This window comes from Spermophilus citellus (assembly GCF_964194105.1).
Source record: "Spermophilus citellus genome assembly, chromosome: 9".
Classification (NCBI taxonomy): Eukaryota; Metazoa; Chordata; class Mammalia; order Rodentia; family Sciuridae; genus Spermophilus; species Spermophilus citellus.
The window spans coordinates 73,645,425-73,657,243 of NC_138191.1; the positions used below are offsets into that span (position 1 = coordinate 73,645,425).

The 11,819-nt window shown below is 37.9% G+C and overlaps 1 protein-coding gene across 2 annotated transcripts in view; it reads right to left on the reverse strand.

Annotated features, from left to right (window-relative positions):
- PTGFR (prostaglandin F receptor) overlaps nt 1–10,498 on the reverse strand; it is a 38,227-nt gene extending 27,729 nt beyond the window's left edge. Inside the window, exons 1-2 of one of the 2 annotated variants that reach the window (XM_081305226.1) lie at nt 10,232–10,498; nt 7,983–8,852 (exon numbers count right to left, since the gene is read on the reverse strand). In XM_081305226.1, coding sequence (XP_081161352.1) covers nt 7,983–8,780 — 798 coding nt within the window. In that variant the 5' untranslated portion in view covers nt 8,781–8,852; nt 10,232–10,498. Of the gene's footprint in view, nt 1–7,982; nt 8,853–9,425; nt 9,614–10,231 lie in introns of those variants that run through there. The other variant, XM_081305227.1, reaches the window with a different exon arrangement.
- Between the last annotated feature and the right edge of the window lie 1,321 nt (nt 10,499–11,819).

Here is an 11,819-nt window from a genome sequence, read left to right on the forward strand (position 1 = left end):
TAAATCAATTAAATGTTTTAATAGAACAAGATTCAAAAGATTAGCAGCCCACATCTTTACTGCTGATGAGATAATGAAATCAGGAGTAATGATCAAGTGGAAGGGTCCAAGAAAGTTGTCTGAAACTATGAGCTTCTTCCCTTTCTTCCTAACTACAACCAGCCCTTCTTAACGGAGGAGAAAATAGAAAACAAATGAACTAAAAGCAAATGATTATTTTTAATCAAGATGGTAGGCAGCAATAATAGAATTGGATTGAGTGTTTTTAGATTTTGTTGTGCATTTACTATGTGCCAATCATTTTGTAAAGAGATTTTAGGGGGATCAAACCATTTAATACGATAGTACCCTGAGTAAGTAACTATCATTAGACTCAGTTCACAGATGTCCAAAATTAGCTTAAAGTAATCCCAGGGTCACCGCTAAGATGCAATAAAGCTGTGAGATTCAAGTTCTCAGCCTGTACTCAGCTAACATTATTCTCAAGGGAAGGCTTGATTTGGGACAGTGCACAAAAAGCTAAAATAATTGCTTTTATATAAACCAATTGTCTCTGTCTCCTTCACCATCCCACCACAACCACACTCTGGGTCAGCATTCCACAGTCTGAATTTTATTTGGGGATTCAAGAGCTGAGGAGTGAGGAAAACCACATCCCTGTCTGCATAAACCACAACTGTATCCATTCCTCTGTGGCGTTAACACCCTTACACCCAGGAGTGGGAGACAGAATGACAAGTTTACACAAACTTTGAAAGGTATATTTACAAAGACCAAAGACAAATTTCTCCTATTGGATGAAGTCCTCCCTCAATACACATAAATATCATTGATGTATCAGGTCAAATTGATTGGTGTGGCTATAAGAACCTCTCCCAACATATATAAATTGAATAAATTTTATATACTTCCTATAAGTATCAGTCTGAACAAATATTATTAAGACTGGCAACCCTCAGAGATTTGGAAAGCATCAACATCTTAAAATTGTTTTTTAAATGTGCTGGGTCTTACTATAAAGCCCCATTCACATTACTCTAGAAGATTTTATACCCATGAGGGTATAAACCGAATCCACATGTTTCTGATTTGCTTACTCTTAAATCATTCAACTAATGTTTTGTAAGTGCCATCTCCATCTTCATGACATCTTTGGGTATTTTTATTAGTCTTTCTCCTTAAAAACAGGAAGTCATGTTTTGCCAAGAATAAATGACCTTAAAATAACAAAGCATCTCAGACCACCATGCTCATTTTAAGCAACAGATTTTCATGTCATTTCTCAACCTGGCCGCATCTTTTTCCAATTGATTGACCTTCAATGGGTCAATTTTACACCACATATTTCCATGGAGGAAGATGATATTCTCTTCAAATGAGTTCAGTTTCAATATGCATAGCTCAATATATTTATCTAATCAAACCTCAAGCCTATGTGTAATATACCTTATACCTAGATAAGGCATGGACAAATGAACTTCTAAATCATTGTCCTAAGGTGGACTCTTCAGGAAATAGACCGAGATAGAGCTCAGCATGCAGGAATCTTTCTGGAGGGTGGGAGACAGTGAGGGTAGTAGAATTGAACAGAAGCAGAGGTGCCCAGCAGGTGCAAGAAACCCTCCGCAGATGCCCCAGCAAGCTCTGAGATGAATAGCTCTTCAGAAATGTTCCAAATGAGGTGAGGGGCACCTCGTATCTTCACAGTCACCTGTCACCATTCACACACAGAATGACCACAGAGACAGGGATAAAACCTTGAGCAAGGCAGCCACCATTAACTGAAGGAAATTTTTCCAACTAACACTCCCCTAAAAGGGGAATCTGGGTGGGGTACCACAAGATCCGCTAAAAAGATCTCCCACATTTTTCTGGGAATTAATCATTAGTGAACATCAAACCTACCTCATCTTCTAGTCTCCTTAACATTAGAAATGGAGCTATATATATCATTCAATCAGCTGCTAAAGACATGACGTTCGCAAGGCCATTTTTCAGACCAATTTCAACATTGAGTGCAGAGATTTCATTTTATAACAATGAACATGCAACATCTGGAAGTCTTTATTCAAAATAATTTACTCCTCTTGTCCCAAGACATGACTCCCTCAAAGATGAAACACCAATAAAAAATAAATATATCATGAAAAAAATTGTGTAGCTGTAGAGAAAAAGTCAGTGCTAAAGACGATGGGGCAAAATTAATCTAAATTTCTATTGCCTAATATTTTCCTTTGCCTCAATACTTTGCATTTAATACTTGGTTTATTAGTTTACTCATTCAACAAACACTGATTAATGACTCACTATCTTTAGAAACTAAAACACAACATAGAATCTTGCCACCAAGTACACTGAGACCAAGAGAGAAAATGACACATCAACAAATTATAGTAATGTCATAAAAGTAAAATACCAAAACTAATTCACTAGTTTGTGAAATTTCTCTAGATGCTCATAAAAGTCCTAAATTCTAGCTCCAGATTTAAACTTCCTAGTGCAGGCGATTCTCCTGGATGGACTCTACCTCCTGTTGACACCCTTAGGGAACGTCCAAACAGAGACTTTCCCAAGCCTGGTCACAAATTAGAAGCATTAAAAATATTCCTGGGGCCTACTAATCAAATCCCGATCTCAGCCATGAAGTGAATTCAAAGTAGAAACAAGTGTAGTCACCGAACAAAACCTCCTTCCCATGAAATTCATTTAGCAAATATTTATGGATACCATGTATGTGCGTGGCATTGCTCTAGGAACTAGAGATGTAGCAATCAACAAGGTCTCCCTCTTCAAGGAGCTTGCGTGCCAGGGAAAAAGTCAAACCCCCAGATGAACCAAGAGATCTGTACTATGTGATCAGAGACTGACAAGTGATATGAGGGAAATAAAGCAAAGGTAAGGGAGAGAGGAGAAGAGAAAACTTCCTTTCTAAAATAGCCTAAGGAGAGGAGGAAATATCTGAGTTACCAGAAAAGAGAAAGAGAGAAGCCACAGGAATGCCAGGAAGAGAAGGTTTCAAGCAAGAGACCACCAAGACTGGGGTGGGGGGACTCCCACATCTCCCAGAACCACTCCTCTGCTAGCTACTATCATTGTCTTCATGCCCCTTACTCCATGCCCACCCCAAAGTGAGAATAAACCAACACGATCCCATTTATAAAAGAGCCCATTTTGTTTTAATTGGGGTACAATACATTAGAAACCCTCTTAAGTGGTGTAAATCAGATCCAATATTGATTAGCTAAATAATTTTTTAACTTGGAAAATAATTTAACAATTGTGTATAGACACATATAAAATGTACACTTTATGTATATGCATAAGTACATACAATATGTATACATACTAGTTATATGTATACTAGTTTTATATATATATATATACACACACACACACACACACACACACACATATACACATTTATACACATACATATTTATACATTTTGCATCTTTTCTTTTTACTTAAAACATAGGGATGGACATCCATCCACAACCTTTTTGGTGTTAAGTGCACAACACACACACACACAGATTCCCATTATGTTATTTTTAAATATAATGATAAGAGTCATCTTTCAAAGAGAACAATCTTCATTTAACAGGCAAATGTCCTACAATGTCACATTGCTCCCATCATTTGCCATTAGGGCTCTAAGAACAGGTCATTATGATGCCAGTACTTTAATTTCAGTCAAAGTTCAATTAACAATTCAGTTCTTTGATCTGTTTTTGATAATCACCCTCACAACCAAATGATGGTTAACTACACTGACTAGAAAATATTAGCATAAAGTAACCACCTTCCAAAAACCAAAGTCAAAATCTACATGTGCAAGGGAACATTTGGGTAAAGTAAACTACAAAAGAAATCATTTTGCTCTTTATAGACTTTATAGTTTTCCCCTATTCAAAATGATCCTGTATCCCTTAAGAGATGATAAAACGAACAACTGGCCTTCTAATAAAAGATAGCTGAAGTTTAACAGTTCACAGGTCTACAGTTGCTGATTTAGGAAACATTAAAAATGATCATTGGTTTCAGTATTTGCTTAACTCCTACCTACAAAACTCAGAATCCATATTCTGGTCAATCATTTCCAATCTCTTGACATTAATACAACTTGAGTTACGTCAATCAGTCAACAAGTATTTAATGTTCTGCTAAATTGTTGAAATACACATAGCAATAATAATAAATCGTTTTTAGTGTTATGTGTTCTAGAAACATAGTATTTAAAAGAACCATTACATGTATAAAGACAGAAACAAAGAATATTAAGAAAATGTTCCTTGAAGGTGCTGGTAAATATTCCCCCATAAAACAGAAACATCAAAAGAATGTCTTTAAAATGCGGTTGTGGCTCAGTGGTAGAGCACTTGCCTAGCACATGTGAGGTATTGGGTTCCATTCTCAGCACCACATAAAAATAAATAAATAAATAAAGGTATTGTGTCCATCTACAGCTAAAAGAAATACTTTTTTTTTAAAAAAAAAGAACATCTTTAAGATCATTTACCAAGAAAAAAATAATTTGCCTGTGAACCACACAAGATAATTTTAAAATTGCTTTTGACTCTCAAAAAGTTTGAAGTTAATTTGTTTCTACCTGGCACTATAAGTTAAACGGCTATTGTAGTTTCTTGCATTTTTCAGTTAGGACTGTAATTAAATGAATTTATATGTGTTAAGCATGTTTACAATTATGAAACCCAGACATTGTAAATTTTTAAAAGTCAATAATAAGTTATGTTTTAAGAAAATGCAATGTTTATACAACATTTCTAAACCTCAATTCCTTTAGGAGGAAGAAAACCACATTTTCCCCATTGGGGGAAAAAAACAATACATTGTTTCTAATTTCCTGAGTTTGGGGTTTTAATTCATATTTTGAGTATATTTTCAAGTGGAAATAATTTCATCTTCATGAAATTTTTCTGAAATGTTTGTAGAGAGTTTATAGGACAGTGGAACTATTCTGTATGGTACTACAATGGTGGACAGATGTCATTAGACATTTGTCAAAATCCACAGAGTGTACAACACAGAGAACTTTAAGATAAACAACAGACTTTAGATAATAATAACGTTATCAGCATTAGCTTATCAGTTTGTTTTAAGTGTGCCCCACCAATGCACAATGTTAAAAATAAGGGTCACTGCATGCAGAGAGGGGGGCTATAGGTTAACAGTGTACCCACTCATTTTTCTACAAACCAAAACTACTCAAAAATATTAAAGCCTATTATAAAAAGAATTCAAATAAACATCACAATCATTTTACCCTTGTACTGGTTACATAAAATTCAATCTGTAAAACTAATATTCAATATAAGTCTAAGCAATTTTAGAAATTATGCCACTATTAACTTTTTTTTAACTTTTGATACACTATATCCTGTCAAGCACAGACACAAATATCTGCACCTTTCTCACTTCCTCCTCTTAGTATATGCAACTTTATTTCAGAGTGAGGCTTGAATATGACAGTGAACACAGGTAAAATAATGCATTCAGATGTCCATTCAAGTCACAAATCCAATCACTCAAACTGATCAAACATAGAGAAAAGGCACATGCTGCAAAGTAGCTCATTGGCCGGAAAGTTGTCACCTATTAGAGTAATCTATGAGAATCTAAAAGCTTGGTTTTTACACGTGCTTTAAATAGTAAGAAGCATTTAAAACACAAAGTGGGCATGATGGGTGACTTCATCATTAACACCTGTGCAAATCCCCCTAGACATTTGAGGAAAAAGAAAAATGCTTCAACTGAGATATCAGTGGTGGGTAATCTGGCATTTTCAAGCCTCAGTTTCTCCCAAGGGTCACATTTACACCTCCCTGATGACCTTTACTGAATCCCTAAGGCACTTGTGTTCAGATCACCAAACTTACAAATTTCTTATTCAGAAATTACCATGAAGATCTGTCTTCATGAAAGGAGCAAAGAATGCAAAGGATCCTTGAGACAATTCAAAATACCAAACCATTAAGGAGTACCTATGGTATACCTATTACACATCTACAACAGAAATAATTTCACACTTAAAAGCATTTTAGAAGTATTGACAGTGGTGTCATAGATGTATCAATAACTCAGACAGCAGAGCTCAGAAAATTGTTTCATAAAAATGAAATTGTTTCCATTAGAAAATACACCCAAAATATAAATTAAATCATAATGTCTATTCCAACAATGAAGGAAACCAAAATATCAGGAAAGGAAATTAGAGAAAAGAATAAATTCAACATATTCAAGGCAAGAGAATAAAATTTTACTTTCTTAAGTCGATCACTCCTATTTCTCAAAGTCAAAAGCCAGAACTAAACAGAATTTTTAAGATGCTCAGAACAAATAATACAAAACAAATGAAACTTCCATTATCCAGATTGTCTCATTTAATGCACTACCTCATTGCTTTAAGGTTTCCTCCAAAGCTATGACTGTTTTGAAAGTTTCTGTAATATTTTTGAACACTTCCTTTCTGTCTTCATATTCCCTTCACAACCCAAAAATCAATTTTAATTCACTCAGACTCCCTTATTATTTTTAAAAGATACTTTATTTCAAGATTTAATTTAGAAAATGAAGAAGAATCATTCCCCTAATGAAATTCTGTTAGTCAAGCAGCATAAATTAAGATCCCCAAAAGGACCACTGACGTGGTTCCAAATGTTGTTAAAACTGATCTTTGTTATTCAATTCAAACAACTATGCTATAAACATGGATCAATCAAACAACTGTACCATAAGCATAAATTGCTAATCCCTAACTTCAGTCTCACCTCTCCTTTTGCCTCACTTACACCTTTTTCTAACCTGTATTATTGTCTCTGGATGCCAGCCCACTTCTTAATTTTTGCAGAGGAAGTAATGAAAATAATCTTTGCTGTCACTTGCTCCCTACAGAAAGATTTTTTTTTCTTTCATGGCATGCTGTCACTCTTTCCATCATAAAGTCAAATGTTGGGAGGAGTTAAATTTATATTATTTTTCATAAATGTTGTTTTGGTTTTCTTTTTCTTCTATCTAGAATGTCACATGAATGATTTGTGTTTGTTTCTAATCCCTAACATTAGCCTTCATTTCCAAATTAAAATACCAAGCTATCATTCATATATATATATATATATATATATATATATATATATACACACACACACAGATATAAATTTATATCTGCTGGCTATTTAAAAAAAAAAGAAAGAAAATAAAGAAAAAGGGAAGAGTCTCTGGTCCTCCTGTCAATCATACTTTTCCCAGGCTATTAACATTGTTCCCAGGATTAGTGCACTAATGATTTCTACACTTCAATTATCCACACAGTTCACCTGAATAATTAACCATCTGAAATCACCATATTTTACAAGTTGAGACCTAGTCATTACATGTGTAAAAGAATTCAGTAGCTACTAGGCTTTGTGTGCAAATTAAAAGCCTGGATTACTTTCTGTCAAAACTTACTGGATTCTGATCCAATGTTGTATTATAGTTGGTCATTTTTTTAGAAAGTAATCATATTTTAGTATGTTAAAAATACATTATTTATGGGGGATGGGGTTGTGGTTCAGTGGTAGAGTGCTCACCTAGCATGCATGAAGCACTGAGTTGGATTCTCAGCACCACATAAATGTAAAATAAAGATATTGTGTCCACTTAAAACTAAAAAATAAGTACTAAAAATATGCATTACTTCTGTAAAACTACTTTACTTTTACTATACTGCATTTAAACAGGCAACACCGTGGTTAGAATTGTTTAGCAACACATTTCTTTCAAGTCAAAGCCTATGAAAATAGAACCAAGTAGGTAATGCATAGCTTAATTCTAAGCCAGAGCTTGAGTACTAAAATCAGTTTTGAGTACAAGGAAATGCTGGCATTTCAAAGATTGAAGTTCCAGACTAGCAACTTTAATAAAGACAACAAACTTTATATCAAACATGGAAAACACAAACTTTCAAAACTTGAGGGTCTTACCAGAAATGGACTCCAGCAAATGCAGGAGACACACATTATAGCCAGGAGCTGGATGACCATTTCAAAATGATGAGACCTGCCTTGTCTGTGCTGTTGACTTCTCAATTTAACTCTTAAAAGTGTAATTCCTGTAATGGCATTGCACAAGAAGGAAACACCAAGGGCCAAGAGCCCCAGAAAAGAAAAAAGCAGAAGATAAAATCTATCTTCCCAGTCTTCGATGTGTTCAGTATTGTAGAAACACCAAGTCCTTGATGCTTGAATTTTATAGTCTCGATGCCCAAGAATAGGCAGCAAAGCTATAAAAACAGCAAACAAGCACACGCCGCTCAACATCATTTTCACATGTTTGGATGTAATTTTTGTAGAATGAAATATTGGTTTGGTGACTCCGATACACCTCTCAATCGCCATCACACTGCCTAGAAAAAGTGGGCACAAACCAGAGAATACCATGGAGATACCAAAAACACTGCAAAGAACATTTGATTGATCAAAGCGGATCCAGTCTTTATCAGATGCATACACAAATACTGCTATAGTTCCATTGATGAGATGACCAAAGAAGTCTGTGATTACCAGGCCACTGGCCAAAAGCAGAAATGATGCCTTGGACTTCTGTCTAAACCTCTGATATGCCTTCATGAGAATGGCAATGGCAAGGCTGTTTGACAAGATTCCCACTGTCATGAAGATTATTGAAAAAAACACTGAAAGCCGGTTTTCTGTCTGGCAGGTTGTATTTGAAAGGAGCCCAGCTGCAGGAGACACTAGTTGTTTGGAATTGTTCATGGACATTTTTGTGGAGATAACAGCTGGCTCCTCAAGTCATCTCTCTCTCAAAACTGTGCTGGTTGGCAGTCCAGACATCTGTAGCATAAGAGAGAGAGAGAGAGAGAGAGAGAGAGAGATTATAAATACCAAATTGCTGATCATCTGACCCTTAAAACCAAAGTACCCCAGCACCCTGTGGTGGGATTGGATTTGTCTGGCCTATCATAAGCAAGATTGCATCATACTGAAAGTAGCATCCATCTGTTTCTTTTTTCTTTTCAAGATTAAAAAAAAAAAAAAAGCCAAAATTGAGAGCTCTTGGTTAAATATCCTCCTGAGGCTTCACTAACACCTTAAAATTTTAAAGGTGTGCAAAATACTAACAAGAGTAGATTTAAAGCCAATAATTTTTTTAAAGCATAACAATCTATTTAAATCATTTTTAAATTCCTGCTCCTTTCTCTGAAGGACTTTGTCCCCAAACTGCAGATTATCACCCAGGTGAACCACCTTGTTTGTCAGGCAGACATATCAATCTTCTCTAAAGTTTGGGAGGGGGACCAACAAGCTCATGTTAAATGGAGCGCATAACACCAAACTGCACACACATGGACTCTTGGAAGTCTGAACGGTGAATCTCTGGGAAGGTTTTTCTGATCTAGTTACCACCTGTGCAGAAATCCTGGTTCCTGATGATGAAAGGGAAGGTCCGTGTTTGGTCTAGGCACAGCTGCCTAACTGCTGTTAAGTTACAGCTTCAGAGGAGCAACATCCAATGAGAATTATTTCTTTGTTGCTCTTCCCCAAGGGGTTGAGTCCTGAGTCACAGACACTAGATACACACTACCACAACCACCCTGCCTGGAGTTGATTCCATCGGCGTTTCCCAAGTTGCTTTCCGGGAGGCTGGGAATTAGGAGGCCAGCCTTTCCTGGGACCGAAACAGCCCCAGTGGAGCCGGTTGGGCTGCCCGGAGGGCGGCTGCCTCCTCTAGATCTTACTCACAGTTCTACTTTCCCCGGTCTCTAACCCCGCAGCCCCCAGGCTTTTGCTTGCAACATCTTCCCTAAACCTACCAAGTTGCTGAAACTTTCTGCAGTTGCTCAAACGCCAGAAGATTGTTTTCCCTTCTACCCTGGGGGGCGCCAAAGGCTTACCAAACTTCTGAGCCAGCCCGGGTGAGGATAAGAACTGTCGCCCGCAAGGAACCACAGGGAGAGAAGGGGATCTTCCCTTTGCCCTATTTCCCTCCTCTGAGACCCTTTCTACCTGGTCCCCATCCGCCCAGCTCACAATCGGACCGGTCAGTCCGAATACCCTTCTTTCTTAGTCCCCTCAGTTTGGGGAATCTGGTCCAAACTTGTTGCCAAGAGCAGTCTAAGGCGCCTTCCAGCGCAGCCGGCTGCATCTATCTCCCGGCGTCTTAGGGAGAGGGTGGGTTAAACCCAGGGCGGATGCGTGGGAAAGATGGTTACCTCGGTATTGTGGGCGGCCAGCAGGGCTATCGCGGGAGCCCCAGAGCGCTTAGCTCGGTGTGCCATGGTGAGTTCGGCCTCTCTCAGCCGCCGCCGCAGGTTCCAGGAGCACAGCGAGGCGCTCCGGCTCCAGCACCCGCTTGAGTCCCGCCGCTTGTACCCTCTGCGCGGTCAATCCTCTCACCGGAGATTTGCTGGGCTGCGCTCAGCCCCTCTGATCCCGCAGCACCTAGCGACGCTTGAAGCCAGGGCAGGATGGAAGGCGCGGGTGACCTCCGCCCCTTCTTCTCTCTCTTCTCCGCCCCCTTTTCCACCGAAGAGGGACAGGGAGAGACTAGGGCAGCGCGCTCAGATGCTAAGGCCACCCCATCAGCAGGAGAGCTGACCTCTCAGCCGCTGGACTAGCTACAGAAAGTTTTATTTTAAACTCATTTTCAAAATAAAGGGGCCATTTTTGAGGATTCAAGAGAAGAATCTGGAGAGCTGAGGGAAGTCTAGAGGTCTGTCGGGCTGTCAGATGCAGCTTGCAGAGGAACTCCTTCCAAATGCAGCCCGAAAAGGTTAAAGAGGGCGGTTAGAAAGAGACTGCGTGTTTGCGGGAGAATATTGTATTAGATCTCCCCGGGGCAGTGAAAAACAGGTATTCCAGTCACGTGTTGTAAATGAAGACACAGCCCTAGAGTGTACCCTGTCAGAGTACTGGACGTTTTTCCTGCTGTCTAAGGAATGAAAAGGGAAAATAGGTGAGTGACCTTCAGTGATTATTAAAACCCACTGGTGAGAGAATTCCTAGTGATACGTATACCCGCCCCCCCCCCAAAAAAAAAAGATGTGCATCTAACAAATTTTGTGGAGGTCAGTTTATAATAAATATTCCTATTTCATTAACAATGATTATTTCTTTTGATTATATTACATTGTCTATATCTATTAACTGTCTCATTTTTTTCCAGCTCAATGCTTAGGTGAATCTATGAGACTTTTGTTCTTTTTACTTTAGTAAAATGTCGCCACCACCTATGTGAAAAACTGGTGCCACATGGGAATAAATGCCATTGCTCTATTCTGGAATCAGAAGGAGCCTCTGAATTCCTGGAAATTGGAAAGGATCATAAAATGCAAAAGTGAGGTCAAATAAGTTAGCCATTAACTGTAGGAAAAAATGGCTGCAGTTTTCCCCTGTGGTAGATATTGAGATTTTTTAAATTGATATAATCATAACTTGTAAAATAAACTGTTACTTAGACATGGCCAAAGAAGTGAATGTTTTGGTTAATTAAATATTCTGGTTAGTAGAGAAATATTATACCCAGATGGCCAGCACCCAAAGAACAACTGGGTAATAAGCCACACTGAAAATGTGAGCGACACAGAATACAGCTCTTTCCTTTAATAACATTTCATCACATTTCATTGCAATTATTGTTTTGCTTATGTCTCTTCCACTGAAATGAATTCCTACAGGGGTCTCATTCATCTGTCTATCCTCACCTAGGATAAGGTGTGATCACTCAACAAATGTTGTTTAAATTAATAAATCCTACCAGTAAGCATTTCTGGGATTGTAGTCCTGCATTTTGAAACTCTC